Source organism: Notamacropus eugenii, chromosome 3, assembly GCF_028372415.1.
Source record: "Notamacropus eugenii isolate mMacEug1 chromosome 3, mMacEug1.pri_v2, whole genome shotgun sequence".
NCBI lineage: Eukaryota > Metazoa > Chordata > Mammalia > Diprotodontia > Macropodidae > Notamacropus > Notamacropus eugenii.
The window spans coordinates 214,578,827-214,602,111 of NC_092874.1; the positions used below are offsets into that span (position 1 = coordinate 214,578,827).

A 23,285-nucleotide genomic window follows, 5' to 3' on the forward strand; every position below is an offset into this window, starting at 1 on the left:
TTGTTTTTGGAAGAAATAATATTATAGAGGTGCCTTTTAAATCCTTTTCAAAAGCCATCAGGTACACAGAGCCATATTTGGACCACAGAATCTTCAGGGACCCACACACATACCATCTTTCCTCCCCTTAGAACCATTCTCATTTTTTTTATATCATTTTTAGGCAAACATTCATCAGCATTAAATATTGCTTACTATTCATACCAAGCACATTCTTGCCCCTCCCAAAAACATTTTAAAAGAGTCCACAATAGAAAGACAACATCAAATTTCTATTTAGTTTGCTCTCTGATTTCTACAGGGTTTGGAGGTTTACTGTCATGTTTTTTGGCTCTGAATATTTGATTTTCATAGCTGGTTTGCACTGTACATAAAAAGGAAAAAAAACAATATCCTATTAAAATAGGCTTGAGTTCCAGCTCTAACAGTCTAAAAATTTGGGTAAAGGTTTTGTCATTCTCTTCATTTGTAATCCTCCATGGTCATATTAGATCCAGAAGGTCTATACGTTTTTAGCAGTCACATATTAGGAATAAACAGACAATCAAAGAAATAAATGTAACTTGAGAAATGGCTCAACCTGAGATAATGACATTTTGATCACAAGAACTATATTGCGTCAATAAGTGAAAGAGTTGGGTTTTCTGCTGTCTTTGGAGGAAGACAAAAGAACAGTGTCTAAGCAGAGACATCATTTTAAAAACCTGAAATCTCCAGTTAAAAAAAAAAAAAACACCAAAAGATTGTGTCACATCCCTTTCTAACCTTCCCCAAATCTGTAAATTAAAATAAAATCTTTTCAAAAATGAAGTTTTCTCTTTCTTTCTTGGAATATTGATCTCAGAAAGAAATGAGCTTTCTAGATTTTGGACAATGAAAGTTTTCATTGACATATTTTACACAGATTTTAATATTTTAGAAAATTGTACTTTTCCTGACAATGGAAATTGTATTAGTTGTCTAAAACTTATTTAACAACACTAGGAAATTCAAGTGAAATTGTGCTACGATAAACACAGCGATTTATGCATAATTGGTACTTGTTAAATAGTAGAGATGGGATGAATAGATTGATACGTGAATATATCATGTGTGTATTAAATATTCTACATTTAAATGTGCCTATAGAAAACAAGTGAAAAATCTTATTGAAAAATTTTTGCTACAAAGAAAAAGTTTAACAAGTAGTGTCCCCAAGTCCTAACTCAGCTTTCCCACAGAGAGAATGTTTTCAGATACCAGTGAAAGGAAAGAGAATCCTTACAAGTAGTTGATATTACTACTTACTTTAACATTCATATGATTATAAAAATGAAATATTTTAAATACTCTGAGTGTCCCAGTGATCAAAATGTTAATTTATCTTATCTCAAAAGAATGGAGACAAAAGCATTATTAATCAAACCTACACCCTATATTTAAATATGTAATATTAGCACCTTCAAATAGAGGCACTGTTTTTAAATAGGCTCAGAACATAAAAGAAAAATTAATGGTCTTAAAATAGAGTTGGAATTCACTAATTTGTTACATGCCATAAACTGTCAAAACATTCTTTAGAATACTTTGATTAATTACAAGATAAAACATGCTTTGTTTTTTTAAATATAAATAATGGACAAATATCCTAAAACCATGAAGTCAAAGTACAGTCTATTTGATATTATACATATATAAATCCTTATACTTCTGCTTCTTTTTCTTATTTGAATAATACATTTTTAAAAGAAAAACAATTAGCATTTTATTCTTGGTAAATTGAAAGTCTAAAAGTCAATGTAATTTGTCTTTTTGAATTTTTTCTATAAGAAAATACCTTAACATACACAACGTGTGTAAATAGCTTTAGATACTAACTTCGATAAAGTGTGTGCATTAAACTAAACTTTCCCTGTATTTTTCACTACATAGCTATTTTGGCAATATGGAGGTATATCTTTCAAATGGTCAGAAACCCTACATGAGCAAAGAATATAACAACAAGACCCTGTGGCACATTTTAACCTAACAACAAGAGAATCAAATGCCATTTTCTTTAAGACAAACACAAATAGTAAATGTTCAAGACAGAGTTCCTAAAGATGTTTCATTTTTCACATTAAAAAAAAGTTATCAGTGAAATGAATCTACAGCAACTTCATTAATGATATATATGTTTAAGAAAATAGTCTGTTCTTACTGCACCCCTTCCTCTCCCACACCCAAATTTGCTTATGAACCTGTATTTTTAACATAAAGTGCTAAAAGGTGTAGGGTTGTTGGGAATGTCTGATTTTCTGGGGGTTTTTTTCTTCATTTGCTTCTTCACACAGCTGCACCCAACCCTGCCCCCACACCCCCAAGAAAAGGACAACTGTAATTCAGCACTCTGGCTTTCCTTTCAGTCCAGGATGATCATTTTCAGTGACTTGTAGTTCATTTGCATACTCTGGTGTCTCACCTTTGACAGCTAAGTGGATGATTTTCAGCCATTTCTGCTTCAATTCCTCACTGTCTGCAGAAAAGCTGTGCACAGACTTAGACTGGGTCAGTTTGAAACTGTGCGGAAGGTCAGCACTCCTTGGTGTGTCATCCACTGTGTAGCCTAGGAGTGGAATGGTTGCTTGGGCTCTGACATCCTAAGAGCAAAATGCCATTAAGATTTAGAAGAGAACGTGATAAAGATAGAGAAATAAGTCAAATCCTACCCCCTCAACAAATTTGTTTTATGAACAGAAAGAAAATTTTATATACACATTTAATATGTTTTTGTAATATATGATATATAATATGTATACACAGATAATCATATATTGACTCTTTCAGGTATACCCTTTGTCACCATCTCTCAGTAATCTCTTCTCCTCTGAAGTTCATTCAATCTATATATCTATCACCCAATCAAAATTCTAGTAGCTGCTTTCTACAGACCTCCAGGACATGCTCCTTACTTCCTCACTGAATTCAGTGCCTGATTCACAAGTCTTTCTCTTCTGCTCTCATAAGGTGACTTCAACCATACATACATATTGATAGTCCCTCAAATACTCTATACCATTTTTGTTAGAGTTGAGATTTGGTCCACCAATTCTCAAAAGAAATTTGAAATCATGCTTTTAAAAATCGATAAACTATATACTTCTCCTGGCAGAATCACTATTAAGTCTATGACCCAAAGAGATCAGGAAAAGGACCCAAAATGCATTTAAAAATATTTACAGCAGAGCTTTTTGTAGTATCAAAGAAGCAAAAAGCAACAGGGAATGGTTGAAAAATATGGTATATGAATGTAAGGAAATATTATGTCTTAAGAATTTTAAAGTGGAATGATTTGAGAAACCTAGGAAGACTTGTATGGACAGATGTAAATTTAGGTGATAAGAACTAGGGGCACATTTTATGTAATAACAATGACACCGTAAAAAACAAACCACAAAAACTCTGATCAACACAATCACCAACCATGATTCTAGAGGACAAATGATGAAGCAGTATTTCCTGACAAAGTAGCGATAGCCTCAGGACACAAAATGAGGCTTATATATACTTTGGACATGGCTGGGATGGGAATCTGTTTTGCATGTCTATGAATATTTGTTACTATGGCTTTTTCTTTTCTTTTTTCCATGATAGGAATAGGATGGAAAGAAAATAAATTTTTGTCTGGATTAAATGGCAAGATAACTTGAAGCAGGGAGTCAAATTAGGCTACAGTAGTAATCCAAGCATGAGGTGATAATGTATTAGGGAGATGACTATGAGACCATAGAGAAGGAAGCCTATGCAAGATATATTGTGAAGGGAGAAATGATGACAACAGAATGCACATTTGTGGTACATGAGAGGAGTCAAAAATGATGCCAAAGATCCAAAGCCTGGATGACAGAGTAATCCAACAATATTGGGGGAAAGATTAATTCTGTTACAGTCACGTTTACTTAAAAGATGCCTATGCGATTTTGATTTTGAGGTGTTAATAATCAATTGTTGATATGGGGGTGGTGCTCAGGAAAAGTTTAGGGTTAGATATTTAGATCTGAGAATCATCTGCATAGAAATGGTAACTGAATACACGGGAGCTAATGAAAATCACCAAACAATTTAATAAAGAGAAAAGAAGAGGGTTCAGAATAGAGCTTCTTTCTCCATTTTCATCTGTATCATAAAAAGGAATTTATTAAGGTTGCTTCTCCTATTTTTCCGAACAGTTTATATAATATTAGAACTGTTCTTTGAATATTTGATAGAATTCACTTGAAAATGAATGTGGTCTTGAAATTTTTGTTCTTTGGAAGTTCATTTATGGTTTGTTCACTTTCTTTTTTCTAAGATGGGGTTATTTAAATTATCTATTTCTTGTTCTGTTAATCTGTATATGTTATATTTGTGTGAATATTCATCCATTTCAATTAAGTTGTCAGTTTTGTTAGGATTTAGTTGAACAAAGTAATTTCTAATAATATAATTTCTTTATTGTAATTTCTACCTTTTCATCTTTTATTTTGGTAATTTTATTTTCCTCTCTTTTATAAATAAATTATCTAATGTTTATATTTATTGTTTTCAAATAGCTCCTATATTTATTTATTAATTCAATTTATTTATTTATAAACTCAAAACTTTTTATTCTCATGAATGTCTTCCATATCATCTGGGATTTCTATTTTGTTGTTTGTGATTGTAAAATTTGTTGGTTTTCTAGATTTTCTTAGTTACATTCCCAATTTGTTGATTTAATTTAGAAAAAAAATTTTTTTGGATGAAAGAGTTAAGAGATATAAAATTTCCCCTGAGGACTACTTTTGGTGCATCCTGAATTTTTATGTTGTCACCATCTTTAATGAAATTATCTACTGTTGCCTTGATTTGTTTTCTGACCCACCAATTGTTTAGAATTAAACATCCTTTTCTCTCTCCCACTCTATTTTCTAGATATTACTGAAGCCTGTCTCCCCCTAGATGGCACAGTTTTCCTGGCCACCCCTTCTAATATTGGCTGCATTCTCACTTATTCCCCTTGGCTCACTGGTCAAGAAGAGGGAGGTGGAACACTCTTTGCTCTTTATTGTCACTCCCAGGTTTTTTTCTCACCTCTATTACCTCTTGTCCTTTGAAAGTCATTTTCCACCCAATCAAATTTCTGGTAGCTACTGTCTACAGACTTCCAGTTCACTCCCCTTCTTTCCTCAATGACCGCAATACCTCAAGAAGTTCACAACATTTTTCTTTTCCCCAGCTCCTACCCTCATAACTGAAGGGCTTCAACATGCACACTGACTCTGTCTCCAACACCCTAACCTCTCATGCCTTCAGCCTACTCACTTTCCATGACTTACTCCTCTACTCCCACCTAGCCACTCACAAAAATGATCATTCCTTTGATTTTGCTATCACATGTACTGTGTCCATGTTCAAGGAATCTCTTTATCTGACCAGGATCTATTGGCTTACCATTTGTCCTTCTGTCTTCCCTTAACAAATGCTTCTCATTGTTGACATCATAAAGTCCAAATCCTTGTCCCCCAAGCTATCTATCTTACATTAGCCATTTAATCCCCCTATTTCCATCTTGATCCAGGGTCTTCCCTTCCCAGTTTGATTTTTTTTTTTTTAAATTAAAGGGGCTATCCCTTGACTCACTTCTTAAAGAGGCCTATTCACCAAATGAGCGTTGTCTCACTCAAAGTGAGGACCTGAAAAGACCCTGGCTTAAAAGGGCAAAGGTCTCTCACTACACCCTGGGCCATCTCCAGTCGTCCTGATTGATATCTGGCCACTGGACCCAGATGGCTCTGGAGGAGAAAGTGAGGCTGGTGACTTGGCACAGCCCTCCCTCACTCACATCAAAGTCAATTGCAAGTCATGTCATCATCTACTTGATGTCATAGTCCTCTTCGAGAATAAAAGACAAACCACATAACCCTTGATAAACCAGTTGAATTCTATACTCTCCTATTCTTGAGTCCTTGCCCCTCTTATATATCCAGTTAAGCCCTGCACCAAGCTTCACAATGAATTACTCTCACTGTTCACTACCTTCATGGATGGATGTCCAGAAGACATCTTAAACATCTCAAACTCAACATGCCCAAAACAGAATTCATTATCTTTCCTTCTAAACACCTCCCTCCACTTTTACCTTCTCTATTACTATAGAGGGCAACACCATCCTCCCAAAACTTCAGGCTCACAACCCAGGTATCATCCTTAACTCTTCCTACTTTTCATCCATCCTACCCTGACATCCCATCTGTAGCCAACGATTGTCAATTTCACCTTTGCAACATTTATCAAAAATATCCTCTTCTCTTCTTCTCAATGGCTGTTACTCAATGATGTTAAGCCAGATTTATTTAAATGTCCTTTTCCTCAAAATTTCATATGGTCACTTGGGTGAACATTTATTTTTTACATCTAAAGGGACCATAATAATTCTGCTTAATGCCCCCTTTGCTAAATTTCTGTTATTGCTTTATTCTAATCCCTAATTCAACTCAATCTTTGTCAAACTTGCAGGAAAAAAGATGAAAATAGGGAAATTTTATTCATATAGGGGAGGGAAAAATTTGTAAGGTAAATAAAAAAGAACCAAACATTTTAGAATAAGAAAACTTTGAACTCTGGGTATAAATAATGGATATTTGTAATTTTAGTGAACCAAAGCTTAAGTTTTTGAACTTTCCATTTCAAAGAGAAAGGACCGAGGGATTCTAGAATTATCTCCCTTGTTCTCTCAATTCATCCCTGATCAGTATGCTCAATAGAAGGCAATTATTATGACTTACCTGTGGGGCACCATACATGTAGAGTACAAGAGCTTCCTGTTTAGGGATAACGCACCAAGCTTTTTGCCAGGGCTTGGACTTTTCCATATACTGAAGAAAGCTGCATATGACACTGTTTCCAGAAACCTCTGCTGATTCAATCTGTGAATATGTAGCAAAGACAACAAAAGAAGAGACATATAATCCATAATTAAAATATAATTAGTATACAATTATATATAAAGTATAAATATAGACACTAAGACAAATAGAGAAACAATTTATAAAAATATAAATCAAAATCTTTAGAAAATTAAAAATTTACAAAATAAATTTGCTAATGAATTAATGCAATTATTTAAAAACTTCTCTATATCTTTCCCTGAATAAACACAATTCTTCTAAACACCCAAAAATGCATCAAAAAAAGCAAGGATCTGTGAGTAGGTTGGAAGTGACTTTTTCCATCAACATAACTATAATTTAGTAGTCAATGTTGCTTAAAGTGTGCCTGAGCCTCAGAAGTTGTGACTTGCTCATGATCACACACGCAAGTGGACATCACAGATAGAATTTGAACCCAGGTCTTGCTGACTCCAGGTCTAGATCTCTATTTCCTACATCATGCTATATTATTACTTAAACAGAATTAATGGAAATGGAAACCATTTTTAAGAGTTTAAACACTTCATCCTTCCCACACATAGCATTTGTAGTCAAATATAACACTGCAGAGCAATATATCACAAAGACCATACATTATGACCAGTTGGACTCAGGTCTTCTTGAATTCAGATCCATTACAACTTATCATTAAAAAGTTTAAATCATATATAAGGATGAGACTCCCATTTTTAAAAATCATACCTCTAAGATTCCTTTCTTTTTCTTTTCTTCACTGTCTGTGCATCCAGTTATTATTTGATAGCAGTCTTTACAAACTTTGTTCCATTTACCACCATCATATTCAAGTTGAGCTTTATAGTCAGAACATTTCCAACAGACCACCTTAAAAACAAGGAAAAAGAAGACTACTGCTATTTCTAAAGTAGAATTCCATTACAGCAAACAGTAACAGCCAAGAAAAACGTAAATATTTGCTGCAAAACAAATGCTGGTTGAAAAACCAATTGATTTTGTTACATAATGTGAAAGATAAGGTTTTTATGTGAGTAATACCTTAATTTTCTTATGAAAGTTCATCTACCCTAAACAAAGATTGATCATATATTCCAAATGCTTACTCAAAGTAAAAGGTATTGCTTCTCTTACTGTTTATAAGAAAAATTATCACAAAATCCTATTGCTTCAGTAACGGACCTTGTTCATGCTTCTTTTTCTAAGAGGAACAATGACATCCCCTGTGATGTCTTGACTTGCAAATGAACTAAATTAAAATAAGGCAGAGTTACACAAAGTCATCATCCTCACTCACTCTTCCAGAGTCATCAAAGTCCAGTGGCAAGACAAAAGCCAAGATGACGGGCAATGGCCTGGGATGCAGGGGATAACCTTGGTATCTTTGATGTCTGACCAAGTCCTAAGCACTTCATAGTGCCTGTATCAGCTGCCTCTGTGGCTGTTGGAACAAATTGTTCTCATCTGCCCATTCTGCCAGGGAAGTTTTCATATGCTTGGGGTAGACACTAACTCACTGATAGGTTTGGGGCCTATCGATTACTCTTAACCTGGTCAACTTTAACTTTAGCCTGTCTCTGCCAAGATAATTTTATTGCTGTGTATGATGGAGCTCCTTGTGACTCCTTGGAGTCACACCTGAGAGTTGGGTGAAAGGAAAACACCCCAAAGTGGATGAGCAACCCTGAAAACGCCTTAGCAAGACCTCATGCTAGAGGTGCTAGTCCTCCCTAAACACCTCATATACTCGGTAATGGAACTATAGATTTCTTGAAAAGCGGTTTCTACCTGGCACTATCAGAGAGTTAAGGTGGCTATGGTGGTAGGTAAGACTAGTATTTTTCTAATAAAGCTTCCTTTGGCCCTCTGCTTCCAACACAGATTCTAGGTCTATGGGTAATAAAAAGTCCCAGTCATTCAAAGTCTGGGCCTCTCAAATTTGGTGGGTGACTAAGACCTCAAGAGTTACTAAATCCTGACCAACCAGAGGCACTTCTAGGTGGAGACAAGATAGGCCACGTCCAGAGAAGCTAAGTCACATGGTGTCTGTGTTGCATTTTCTTTCTGAGCAAAATCAGCCTCCTTTGCAAATGTTCAGCAACAAATTTAGTATTCTGAATTACATTTTAGTTCAGTTGTAGAAGCTAGAAAATAAAGACTCTAAGAAGATGTTTTTGAGAAGTGTTATTCTAATATTTAAGCCACCTCACCAAAGAGTTTAGTCAAAACTAAAGCTTGATACATAGACAGAAGAAAGAAATCTACCACATAACTTTCATAAATACTCCATCAACACTTGTTGCTTGAAAGAATATGTCAGTCAGTCAACAAGCATTTATTAAGCACTTACTGTGTGCTAAGCAGATCGAGATCAATTTGAAAGAACTTTTGATAGTGGACTTTGTAATTACAGCTAAAGTCAAATTCTGTTCTTCAATTAAATGTCTTCATATTAACTTTAACATAACAACTAGGGTCCTGTACATGATATCCTACTGTAATTGACTTCAACAGGACAACTGAATTCATTTGCTGCTCTAGAATGCTGCTGTATTGAGTACTTCTTGAAAAAGGTGGCATTGGTTGGCTATCCTTTTTTTTTACATTATATACATAAGAGTTGATCTTAAAATATTTTGCAGTACAATTGTTTAATGAAAACTGAATATAATCAATCATTATTCACAAACACCTGGCATGTTGATATATAATATCTGAGGTGGGCACTCAGGCACTTGCCTGAGTGCTCAATGCCATCCATGACAAAGTCTGTTTTCTACTACTGAACACGTCTTCCTATACAAGATGCAAAAATACCTATTGATGCCAGGAGTCATGAGAGAGTCATTACACCTGAGTCATGCTGTTGGACTTGAACTTTAAAAGGGAGAGCAGACACAGAGAGACAGGTAAAGAACCAGAGCTTAGACAACTAAGTGGCAGTGAGCAGTGGGTCTGCAGTCAAGAAGGCTTATCCTCCTAAGTTCAAATCTGGCCCCATACACTTGTGTGATCCTGGGCAAGTCACTTAATCCTTGTTGCCTCAGTTTCCTCATTTGTAAAGTGAGGAACCATTTCAGTATCTTTGCCAAGAACACTCCAAATGGGGTCACAAAAAATTGGAACAAATGAAAAATTGAACACACAAGAAAGCTTGAATTAGCGCATCACAAATGAATCTCTAAGGAATCATGCAGCCCAGAAGAGGGAAGGCAGGGTAGTCAAGTAGGAATTAAATATATGTGCTTCTGGGATGGAAATAGAACAGTTGATAGAATCAAGGAGAGGAGATCTTCGATATGCCAATTTTCAGGACAAAGAAGTAGCTGAACTTTGGGGTTAAAGTGGGGGGTTGGAGACAGAAATAATAAGGGGAGGACAGAAATCAAATAGCAAACAACTGAGCCAAGAAGTGGAAGAGTAAGCCCAAAATATGTCTTTAGGAGCGTAACGAATTTTCAAAAAACCTTGGAAAAGGCATTTCTACTGATTCTATTTTTTTTCCCTCTCTGGGAGATCCAATGAGAATTGTACTGGATGATTTTAATAATTCTTGGGAAGATAGGGATCATGAAAGGGAGAGAAGAGTTACCTTTCTTTTGAGCCTAAGTTTTGGCAACGAGATCTCAACACTAGAAACTTGGAGAAGGAAATGGCAAACCAGGCCAGTATTTTTGCCAAGAAAACTCCCAATGGGGTTACAGAGTCAGACATGACTAACAATGATTCAACAGCTCCACACTAGGTTCATGGGGATGGTGAAGGACCACACGCAAACGAAACAAGAACCATATCTGCTGACAGCAAGTGCTTTAGTGGAAAAGGTACCGTACTTGAATTCACAAAAGGCCTGGGTTCAAATCTAACTTAGGAGTTGTGTAAGAAATTTCAAGCCTCAGTTTTTTATGGAATGGGGATAATATTTTCTGCAATACCTACTTCGTAGGTCTGTGATGAGGATAAAATGAGACAATATATATGAGCTCTCTAAAAATTTAACACATACATTTCAGCTGAGACTGGTGTTTCATAAATCTTAGTTGAAAGAATATCAGTTATTTTTTCAAAAGGCAGGTTTTTGTTTCAGGAGGGAGGTCAGTATTGTTGAAAATGTTACCTAATTTTCACAAAATAATCTAGTCTATCTTCTCCTGTTCAGTTACACACCTCTAGCACACTGATTATCTGCAGTCTGTTATCTAACTGTATATCACAGTTAATATGGAAAAGGACAAAAGGTTGTTTTTCACACAGCTGGTTTTTCTTGTTTAAGACTATTGAGCCAAACTGGACGGGTTGGATAGTATTCCAGGCTGTGCTACAATAGAATGCCATCTACAAACAGGAACATGTGAAGGACTTTATAACCATTAAGAATTCCTCTTCTCATTCCATATATGTATCTTCCAAACAGTTTTGTTAAACTTATGCTTCCCTGTCTTTTGCTGAGTTGATACTGATAATTAGAGGATTATTTTTTTTCTGGGCAATTTAATTATTTTATTCATAATGCCATCATTTGGCATCTCTCTTAGACCAAAGATCAGAGGATTATTTTTTAAAGTTTTGTTGTAATATCTAGTAGCAAATCTTACATGTTTTTAGCACATGCATGGGAGACACCTTTGATAGACAGCCTTTAAGATTAAAATTTGTTCTACTGAATCAAAAAAAAATTTTTTTTTATAATAAGGGTGAGGGTTTTCACCTCATCCCTGGACAGCTGTATTGAATTAATAAAAAAGTACAAATTAGTTCAAACAAATTCTTAATCAATTTGAGAGGAGTGATATACTTTGATCATTGGGTGAAAATCAATGATACCGCACAAGAAATATTTGAGTTTGGGTGAAGGGAATCAGATACACCTCCCAGCAAGCCAGGTCAACATATGGCATTTCAGCAGCAGTGAGTCAGGTGGTGGGCAAGAGAATTGTCCTTGGGGAGGAGGGATAGAGTTTCTATTTTTTCCGCCAACCCCCACTGCCCAATCTTGTGAACTTCAAAAGGTCAGAAGACTTGGAAGTTCCCATTGGTAGTAGCAGTAGTTCTGTCTGCCAAGAGTGGCAGCAGTGTCCTCTACCAGCAATGACTAATGATAATGTCTTCACTAGAAGCTGAGATACACTACAGATAAACCAGACACAGAACGGAAAGCTAGCTTCAGGCCTGTATAAGGGCACTGTGAGAAGCGATTATTAATAACCAATATCTTGGAGAGAATCAGAGGCTCTCCCCTTTTTCTAGATTCCTCATTGTAAAAAGTTCAGTTTTTCTTGAAGGACATTATTGATAATGAGATTGCACTGACTCTACCATATATTGATAGGATCCCACCCAACCCTGCAAAGAATTTAATCTAGGGTGGGGAAGCCCATTGTATTCTATTCAAACTTGGGTGGACACAGATCTTTTTGTCTAGATAGCTCAAGGCTGGGAGTGGTCTGGTATAGATATTTTCTCGGTCTAATGGTGATATGATGACAGGTGACTTAAGTTCCCTCCCCATCCTACCCCAATTGGAAGGGTACATAAACTGTGAATCTGCCACCATGATTGTCTTTGGTCTAACAGAGACAGACAAATGACCATCCTTTTATTAATAACTTGCTGGCTTTATTAAAAAAATGATTAAATTACCCAGAAACTATGTCTCTTGAACTTTGCTAAGCATCACAGCACTGATCCTAAGAACCCAGAAGAGATATATACCAATGGGGAGCTTAATGGGAACTCCACAAAGGGAGATTGACTTACAGTATCCAGGAGCTACAAATTTACCCTTTAGCTATATGAGCACTCTAAGTCCAACCATATTCTCTCCCAGGAACCTTCTCTGTGCAGAGAGGGAATGTAGCCCCAGTTTTGGGGGAATGCTATACCTGCTTAGTAAAAATTTTTCTAATGCTAATTAGATGCTAATTAACTTTAGCATAACAGACTGGATTACTAACTGCAGTTTTCTTCTTTCTCTAAACCATTCCCACGTTGGTGCTAAATGGGGTCATGAAGACTTGGACACGACTGAAATGATTCAACAACAACAAAATTAAACACGCTAAGAAGTATGTGTGCATGTCTCTTTCATAGCCAACTTGTACACTGCAAACATAAAACTGTCAGTATATTCTTAAAAGTCACTTAATTCAGTCTGGGACTAGGTCATTTTCAGTCTCACTGGACCACAGACAATCTGAAAAGGAGAGGATCCAAATGCTCTGAAAGCAAGGGAGAATGGCCCAAATATTTTTTTACAAGAATGTTTTTAACTTCTTAGCCCTGGATAGCATATCACACCCAGAACTAGTGGCTCAGTCTATTGGTAAGAGATTAATTGTTCCCAGTTTTTCTAAGAATTCCACAAACCTCATTACTCTGTCCAGAAACCACTAATTGGTTGCTAGAGTCTGGTATTTTATTCACTGCTTATTTTAGGTTTGTTTAACGTATATGAACTCGTATTTTGTTTACAGATATAAAGGTCTACTTGGAGTGACTGACTTCAAGGTTAATGGAACCTCTGAAATAAAGAGGGGTATATGGCAGAGGGTCATAAGACCCTCTCCAAAAGTACCCTCCTAGCCATTAAGGAGTGCTTGGCTTTTGTTTAGGTTACCCTCCTTTTGGAAGCGTTTAACCACAAGGTCACAAGATCATCCTAACCAAAATACCGTGAACGTGTGTGTGTGTGTGTTTTAAAAATTGGATAATTGTATTTTAATATAATTGGTTTCTTTTGTAATACTACATACTATTTTATGTATTTAAAACAATATTCATAGGTTTCAACACCCTGTCAAAGGGATCCATGACATAAAAAAGGTTAAAAACTACTGCACTGGAGAAATGAACTATTCAAATTTTTGGCAAAATGAATTGCCTTAAGTTTTTTGGAAAAGAAGGTTCCTTTGATATAACTTATATTAAGTGCCCTTAATAATTTTTTTTGGTTGTTGTGTGATTGAATAGCTGATAACAATGAAAATATCTTTCCTGTAAATCTATATTGACATTTGTTCTGTAAAAAGCTGCTAAAAACCCTAATTGAACTGAAGTCAATTTTAAAATGTTAGTCTCTAGTGATTCTAGATAAGAGAAGGGGTAAGCATATGTCTGTAATGGTAATGTAAAGGGGAAAATCTTTCCCATTCATTAATACGCCCATGTGACCTGCTTAGATCACATGGAAGCCTAAGGCACATGTGGTAGGAGGAGCTTGCTGAATGGCTGGAACAGGAAGGGTGAAGCAGAGCTGGGAGGAAATTGATCAGTCTAGTTAGAGTTGGGAAGGACACAGGGAGGCAGCCAGGAATAGTTTGGGCTCCTGTGTGTTTGTTTGTGGGAAGGTCTAACCAGGGGACAGGGAGGCTTGGGAATAGCCTTGCCCCTCCGTGGTGATAATGTGTATTGACTTCTTGGCTGCTATGACTGATTTTGCTTTCTGGTTCTGGGATTTAGCTTTCTGGTGTCTAAATAAATGTTCTGCTTATGCCTTCTGTATGGAGAGTCTGTTATACTTTGTGATTGAGAACTATGCTAACCTAGTCATAGTCACCACCATTGCTGTGAATATTGCCTTGGTGATACAATGTCTAGAAGGGAAACCTTTACAAAAGTTCTTTATTTGTGGAATCAGACCAATTTGTCAAACTTGTCAGTCCTGGGAACCCTACCTTATAGATACAACCCTGACCTTTTCTCTCCAATTTGGAGAAAAGTGGCCTTAGGACTTTATAAAAAGGATTTGCCCACAAAACAAAGTAAAAACCAAATAGGTTACTTTTGAGAAAAAGCAGTACTTCATTTTTATAGAAAGAGTTTGGTTTGCCTACATACAGGGTAGAATGTAACTGTTAAGAAAATCAGAAACTTTGGAAGTCACTTTGGAAGAATCAGAAGAGACCATATATTTGCAATTTCTTAATTGAAAAACCAAACTACAAATGTTTTATGTCACAAAAATACAAATCGTAAACCTCCCACATGATCATAAATTGCTCATTGGTTTTTAAAAAGACTGATTAAATAGAGGAAAAAAGAAGATAGATGAAAGAAGTATATAGTTATTATATTAACAATATGTGAAAAGAAAGTAAAATATTGCATATAATAAATGTTTGTTGAATTATAACTGTGTCTGCATGACTAGGAAAAAAAAACCCCAACCTTGATGAAATGTTATTCCAGAAAAAAAATCACCTAGCAATGATGACAGCATACCCACTTCAAAAAAAAAACTAATCACAAAAGGAATTCTATCAGAAGAAAACTTGTGATGATCTTCAATCTTAGCACAATCACAGAAGACACCTGTTTTCAAGTGTTACTAAAAAAAGGTCCCTTATCAGTTATCTATTACACAATCTATTTTAAGAAGAAACATCTCTTTCCTCTGGAGCCATCTGGGTCAGGACAACAGGATGTGGCCAGTAATAAGATGACAATCCAATTACAAACTGGTACTTACATGCCCACATGCTCGGCAATGATGTCTTCTCCTTGTCAGTGCATTAAAGGATTCTTTGCATTTCATACACATCGTTACTTCATTATCTCGAATCCATCTTGGGGCCCTTTTCCCAAGTTCAGCAGTCTAAAAAGCCAAGGGACCCAATCGTGCAATATTTTAGTAGAGAAAATTACTATCCCCTCCAAAAGGACAGTTTCATTAGCAACACTGTTGCACTGTACACACCACAGTTCAGAAATCCAATGTAAAGAGATATCCTAAAGACTTCATGTAAAAAATGCATGGAAAGATCTCATAGCAAATATTTTAAAGAAAAGAGAGATCGTGACTAAAAGCCTGTTCTGATCTTGCATAGGAAAAGAGTTTACCATAAAAAACCAAAAACAAAACCTCACCTTCCTTTGAAGCTAACACTTAGCAATAATTACTTACAGTAACAAAAAAAAAAACCAAACCAAAAACATGTTAAGAACTTACAGAAACCTCCAAATGCATATCGTTATCTTTCGCTATAGCATTTCTGAAGGTTTCATGCCTTTGATGGAAAGCTTCAATCGTATTTTGAAGTGCCTAAAAATGTAAAAAATTCAAAATGAACATTATGAATATCATGTAATGTTGAGGAAAACACAATAACAACAAAATCCAGTACAATAATCCCCTCCTCTGCCATTAAATGAATTGCTTCCAATGCACATAAGATATATAATAAATACGTATTATCTAGACATATATACTGAATATGGAAAAATCAAAATGCAGATAGGGAAACATATTTACCTTAATCCATTCCTCTTTGTCTTGTTCAGAACTGAAAAATAAATTGGCAAAGTTTAAAACAGATTTATTAAATATAAATGAGTTACAACTGGTGAATGCAACTAAGCCTACTGAGATATGCTGATCCTATTCCCAAATTTCCAGAAAATTTAGTGATGCATGGCAAAGAGTCATAATAAAAATTTAACATATCTCTTGCAATTCAACAAAGACAAAATTTTAAAAGAATTTCAACCTACACACTTACTTAGTATGGAAAGTCCTGGGGGTGGGAGAAAGGGTATTGTACAGTGAATTTACAACTGGCTTTTACAACTGCACTCCTATAAAATGAAATTGCCATCAGATAATCCTCCCTAAGTGATCTCATGTGCGATAACAGGAACCCCAAGAGCTAGTGTGGTATAGCAAAGAAGGCACTTGATTTAGAATTGGAGGACTTGGTTCAAATTCCAGCTATTATTTCCTACCTGGGCAATTCATTCAAAGGCCCTCTAGTCAATGATTTTTAAAGTGAAGAAACTAATAGATGATAATTGATCTCTTGTGTTTCTTCCAAAATCTATGAACCCATGATCCATCTACCTATTCAATACTAGGAATGATAAAGTCTACAATAACCAACTAGCTGAAGAATATTTATTAAAAAAGAAAATTTCTCAAGGAAAACACAAAATAAAACCACAGTTGATTTACACAGGCATATTAGGGAACTCTTTATAATATTTCCTTTGTTGGAATATGTAACTAATATTCCATTTTAAAGTCACATGTCAAGACTAACATGAAGATATGAAAACAGCAGCTATTTTTAAGTGCTTCCAGAAAGAAGATGATAAATTAGATGATTCCAACATATAATAATAATCACTTCAGGCAAATCCTCTTTGAATCTAACCTGAATTCCACATGTGCCAGTTCAGATCTATCTTACTCTAACTGCTGAGATATCAGAAAATGGCTGCCTTGGAAGCCTATTACAAATTATTTCAAGTCTGCTCTGGTTGAGGCAAAAACATCCAGTGTTTAAAAAGCCTTTCCAACAAATTACTTATTTATTAGTTCTAAAAGTATTTTAAATTTTGTTCTCATCTCCATTTCAGCACAAAGTTGATACTCAAAAAAACCCTCAAATATCTATATTTAAATAAACAGTTGAAGAAGGGAGATTTATTCCTTTGCTTCCCAAATTAGAAAATACAATAAATGTAGCCAACTGGGAGAGTACTGCTTTCGAAGCCCTTACCAAATGGAGCAAGATATAGTTCTACATTCAATATTGTAGAGTTAAAAATCCCCTTTTTTTAATTCCAGGCAGGACATCCTAGACTCCCTATTCTTAAAAACTTCGTTGGTAACGTATTGATTGTGTATTTTGTATTCGTAGAACTGATCTACTTGCATCTTAACTAAAATTTACAGATTGATCTGAATCATGTTCATGTATGAATCATGTTTTCTCTCTCATCACATCCTACAGTTTGAGATTCTTTACATTTCTGATGATGTAACATTACCTTATCATTCTTACAGCACCTTTCGCTAACCTCAAAAAATTGTTACTTTTCTAGTTTATTCTCTACATTTCTTGTTTTTAAAATATCTTCTAACCCTGGAGAATTCCCTATGGACATTCCAGCAGATTTCAAAAGATCTATAGAATGTACTTGGGAAACATTTTCTTTAACTATTAACTCCTATGATGAATGCAGGCACTTTTCGGCTTTTGCCAAAAAGGAATAGTTCACTTACCTGGCCTGTAATTCCAGCGTTCGCTCTTTTCCAGAAATCTGAAATGTGTGTGGGTATTCTTCATTGTGTGTTTCTACAATTTTCATCCCATCGATACCAACTCGAGTTCGAACTGAGTATTTAGATCCCACCAAGCTGAATTTTGGTACACAGTACAGCAACATGTTGTTGAACTATGAAAAGGGGAAGTACAGAGAAATAAATTAGAGAAACAAGGAAATACAAATGTAGAACGAACTACCGGACTGATTTAAAAACCCACACTTGGGCAAAACCTTCAGGGAATCTGATACTTTCCCACACAGACAAACTCACTAAATAAGGCTCAAGATTTTGAAAACACCCCATCTTTTTTCCAAGTAATAAAACTTCACAATCACTTTCAAATCTTTCCTTTCCCTCACTATAATTAGGTTCTGTAACTCACCTCTTACATAACCAGAATCTGTAAGGTCTGTGTCTCTTACATGCACGGCTCTTTGAGGCCATGTCTCATGGGGATTGATTGAAGGACTTGGGGACATTTACCATGAATAAGACAAAACTCTGAGAGGAAACAGGATGGTTATTTCATCTATGAAGAGTTGTCACGTGAAAGGAGAATGAAACTTGTTCTGTTTATTCCCTAGAGGTCAGAATCAGGAGCAATGGGTAGAACTTGCAGAGAATCAAACTGAAGACTTCTTAGGAAAGGGAACCCACCATCTCTCAAGTAAGTCATTCAGTTGCTAAATCATATTCTAACATCTCTTCTCTCCAGTTCCATGGCCATCACCAAATTCAGGCCTTCACCCTGTTCGCCACCTAGCCTATTCTAATCCTTTATTTAAAAAAAAAATGAAATTTTAATTGATATTTTTTGTTTTTAATATAACCTATATTCAACAATGTATCCGTCCTTCTTTTCCCTCCCAAAGAACAATCACTTGTAACAAAGAGAAAAAAAAAAACAACTAATTCAGCAAAAGTATACAACACATTGAAAAAGTCTAATATTATGTATCACTTTCTAAGCAATAGTTCTCCTTTGCAAACAAGGATGTGGGGTGGGGGTGTTCTCTGGGACCAAATCTGGGTAATTCACAGTGTTCAATTTCCTTTAAAATTTTAAAAATTTATTTATAATTTATATTATACATTACAATATATAATTATAATTCTATTTTAAAAAATATTGACTTCCAAATTCTCTCCCTCATATACTGAAAAGTATGTATGTAAAACATGTTATATAAAACATGTTAAAATATTAGCTGTATCAGAGCATTCAGTTTGCATTCAGTCTCAAACGTTTTGATCTTGCTCTGTTTGCATGGTTGTAGTTACTGTGGATATTGTTTTCCTGGTATTGATTACTTCACTCTTCATCAGTTCACGTAAATATTACTTAACATAAATTTTCCCATGTTTCTAAACCATATTAATATTCCATTATATCCAAATACTACAACCTTAGTCATTCACAGCTGATGGGCTTTGTTTTTAATTCTGTTATTGAAAAAAGTGCAATTAGAAATACATTGCTGTAATGTGAAGCTTCTTTTTTTTCCATTGGCCTTTTTGGGGTATATGCCTAGTAGTGGAATGTTTGGGTCAAAGGGTACAGGCATTTTAGTCTTTTTCTTAGCAAAACTCTAAAATGCTTTCCAGAATAGTAAGACCAACTCAAATTGTCCATCAACAGAATGCTCATCTTGCTATAACCCCTCCTCCACCAATTATTTCTATCTTTTGCCATCTTTGTCAATTTTCTAGTTACCTGGATGAATGAAAATGAATGAATGAAAACTTAGTTGTTCTAATTTGCTTTTCTCTTATTATTTGTGATATATGAAAAAAATTCTTTCATTTGGTTGCTAAGAAGCTTAAATTCCATGTATGGAGTCAAGAATTGCTGAAAGCAAATGTGTGTGTCTGTGTGTATGTGTGTGTATGTGTATGTGTATGTGTGTGTGTGTGTGTGTATGAGTGTGTGTGTGTCCTTCCTTGCTGAAGAAGACCACACCATCAGAGAAATAATGACATGACTTGCACTTGACTTTGTTTTGAGTGAGGGAGGGCTGTGCAGGTCACCAGCCTCACTTCTCCTCCAGAGCCACCTGAATCCAGTGACCAGATATTCATCAGGATGACAGGAGATGACCCAGGATGAGGCAGTTGGGGTTAAGTGACTTGCTCAAGATCACACAGCTAGTGAGTGTCAAGTGTCTGAGGTGAGATTTGAACTCAAGTCCTCCTGACTCCTGCACTGGTGCTGTATCCACTGCACCACCTAGCTGCCTGCTGAAAACAAATATGGCCTCAAAAGCTTATTAGCTGTTATTACCCTGGGCAAGTCACTTAACCTCTACTGACTGAGTTTCATCATAGCAGCTACTTCCCCGGGTTATTATAAGAATAAAATGAGATAACTGTAAAGAGTGTCTGGTACATAGTAAATGGTATATAAATTTAAATATTATTATTACTACTAAATACCATGAGGGGAGGTATAAATCAACTAGCAATGTGAAGTTTTACTTAAAGAATCAAGGGAAAAGTTAAGATAATTAGTAGCCTTAGTAAAGTGGTAGAATGTAAAAATAAAGACCCCATCTCCCCCTCAAAAATTATCAGCCTTTTTGTACATTGTAACAAAAGAAGAGCTACCAAAATTCCATTTAAAATAACAAAATGCATTGACTACTTGAGAATTTGCCTCGTTCAGGAATATCAATGAAATCAAAGGTCCAACATCCCCCTCTATTTCTTAACCTATGAAGACACATGTATATAAGAATATACAGAAAACAAAATTTTTATAAAAATGTAAGACCTAAATAATTAGAGAGATAATCCAAGATCATGGCTGAATATTATGAAGGTAGGAAAAATCACAGTATAATCTATTTTGCTCTACTGATCCAATGACTAAAGGAAGTTGCAAATTTAGACAAATAAAATTATATTACCCTAAGGAATAAAAGGTCAAGAATATCAAGATGGAGCAGAAGTAACATCTATTTTATGGAGGCTTATCCAGTTTCCCTATAAGGAGATAAGAAGGGCATTATTGAGTTATCACTAGTCTGGCTTCATCACCACCTGAGGCATAAAAAGTTCAGTCTGTGGTGAGTTGAAGAGGCAGTTAGATCACTCAGTGGATAATGCTGCTTATGGAGTCAGGAAGACCTGAGTTCAAGTCCAGGCTCAGACACTTACTAGCTGTGTGACCCTGGGCAAATCACTTAACCTCTGTTTACCCTAATCTAAACTAAAGGGGAAAATGGCAAAGTACTCCAGTATCTTTGCCAAGAAAACCCTATGGGCAGAATGTTGCACAGAGTCAAGAAGAGTTGGACACAACAGATCAAGAACAATGGTGAGTTGATGTTAGAAGTTTAAATAGAATTTCCACAGCCCCAATGGATGGCACAGGCAGAAAGGAGATGTTTTACTTAAATGACCTCCTTCTTAATTTATTCTTCTTTATACAACTTATCTTTCATTACTTATCCTAAGTAAAGTTGTTTTAATTGCATTTTATGATCCATGAGTGTCTCAGAGTATTCTATCGCTGAGCAGGAATTGTTGGATTTGCCTAAGTTATAGCTATATATGGCCCAGAATACAGGAGATATTAAAGCAAAAACTAGAAAGGAAAGGTAGACTCAGACTGCTAAATCTTAAACTACAAAATCAGTAATTGTCAAAAACAAATCAATGGAACAGATTAAATGAGACTTAGAAATAAATGCACATAAATACCTAGCACTTGATAAACTCAAGATCACAAACTACTGGGGAAAGGAATATTTACTTGAAAAGAACTGTTGGAAAAAGATGAAGTTTGGTGAAAAATAGGTTCAAAGATTAGAAATTTCTACATTCTACCAAAAATTCAAAATGCATTACAAAAACTAAATATAAACGTGAACATAATTTTGGGCAAAGTAATTCAAGATAGAACAGACAATATCTAAAATTAAAAATCTTTTACACAAATTAAATTACTACAGTCAAAGTCAGAAGGCAGCACATACATATAACTGATACTTATGACACTAACGAATCCTCAAGTAAAGATTAAATTATTTTCAAGAGACTGTCAAATAAGGAAGTGCATAAGCCATTTTGGAAAGATTTTCATGAAAAATGCTAAAACAAAGCGAAGTTTTGGTAAAGTTTCGAAGACAAGAGCACTCCAGTTTCCTAGGAAAGCACTTATTTAGACCACTTGATCCCCCCAAAATGTAATACAAGGAACATATGTATACATATATATACGTATATATATATTCACTTATTTTCCAAGTAAGAATTCTAATTTCCCAATATGTTACTGAGAATTCTGATGCTCCATGATACTTACTAGGAAAAGATAACGTTCTTGGGCTGATGTGTTTCGTGCAGCAAGCTTAAGGATTTGTCCTTCACGTATGAGCTCATTTGAGGGATTAACAATGTCTTCCTCTTCTCCCAACATTTCATAAACCTCTAACAGCTTTTTAAGATTCTCCTAGTGAAGTCAAAGAATAAATGAAAGCTTAAAAAAACCCACAATTCATTATTCAGCTTAGCTGGTATTCAAATGACTCAGGAATATTTTTAGTGAAACAAAAGGTCGAGAAATATAGTAACAATTGCTTCATTCAACAGTAAACAAACAAGTAATATAGGTAAATGCTGGGAGAATGGGGAAAGCCGGCTGGGAACAGTAAAAAAGTACACTGGCTCTAGAGTCAGAGGACCTAGGGGCAAGTCATTTAACCTCCCAGGGCCTGTTTCTTCATCTTATAGGATACTGGATTCTGAGATTCCTTCCAACTCAAGTTCTATGATCCAACAACTAAGAATGAAATTGATCTGTAACAATAAATATAGCAGAAAGCAATAATGAAAAATGTGGGCAACATTTTTCTACTTGTCGATAAACTGAGTTACTTTGGCAGGGACGTGAGGAGGGAGTGGGAGTTCCTAACCCTAAAGATGGCTAAATTACAAATAATTCACTAACCAGGCTTTTTCTCTCTTCTCAAAACCACCTACCATTTTCCGTATTGCACTATTGGAATGGCTTGCTGCAGTAGAGATAATTTCAAGTGATTCTATATGGAAAGAAAATCAGAAAAGCAAACAAATGTTTTGTTCTTCCTCATAATGTTACACTGCTGACTAGTATATAAAATACAACAGAAAAAGTTAGAAACTTGGGATCAAATTCATAGAAGAAGTTCCCTGGTTTAAGGTCAATAGATCACAAGCTTTACTTAATTGGAAATCAAGTTCTAATGATCATTTCTTTAAAAATGGAAGTGTGAGTGGAAGTACGGTTTTAGATAGGGCCCTCACTTTTAGATTTATAGCTAATCCTAAAGTATGAAATTAGCACAAACAGCATGGTTTTTCCTCTTCTGAAGCTT

General features: G+C 35.4%; 1 protein-coding gene across 11 annotated transcripts in view; it reads right to left on the minus strand.

Annotated features, from left to right (window-relative positions):
- Positions 1-23,285, minus strand: part of FGD4 (FYVE, RhoGEF and PH domain containing 4) — a 253,013-nt gene that overhangs the window by 36,114 nt on the left and 193,614 nt on the right. For 10 of the 11 annotated variants that reach the window (XR_011977110.1, XR_011977111.1, XR_011977108.1 and 7 more), the window contains 9 exons: positions 22,912-22,970; positions 22,235-22,381; positions 17,884-18,056; positions 16,132-16,162; positions 15,829-15,921; positions 15,349-15,474; positions 7,611-7,751; positions 6,765-6,905; positions 2,441-2,618 (listed from right to left, as the gene is read on the minus strand). Coding sequence is in view for 7 of the 11 variants with exons in the window: in XM_072654332.1 (XP_072510433.1) it covers positions 2,441-2,618; positions 6,765-6,905; positions 7,611-7,751; positions 15,349-15,474; positions 15,829-15,921; positions 16,132-16,162; positions 17,884-18,056; positions 22,235-22,381; positions 22,912-22,970 (1,089 nt within the window). In the remaining 4 variants the exon portion in view is untranslated. Of the gene's footprint in view, positions 1-2,140; positions 2,619-6,764; positions 6,906-7,610; positions 7,752-15,348; positions 15,475-15,828; positions 15,922-16,131; positions 16,163-17,883; positions 18,057-22,234; positions 22,382-22,911; positions 22,971-23,285 lie in introns of those variants that run through there. The other variant, XM_072654334.1, reaches the window with a different exon arrangement.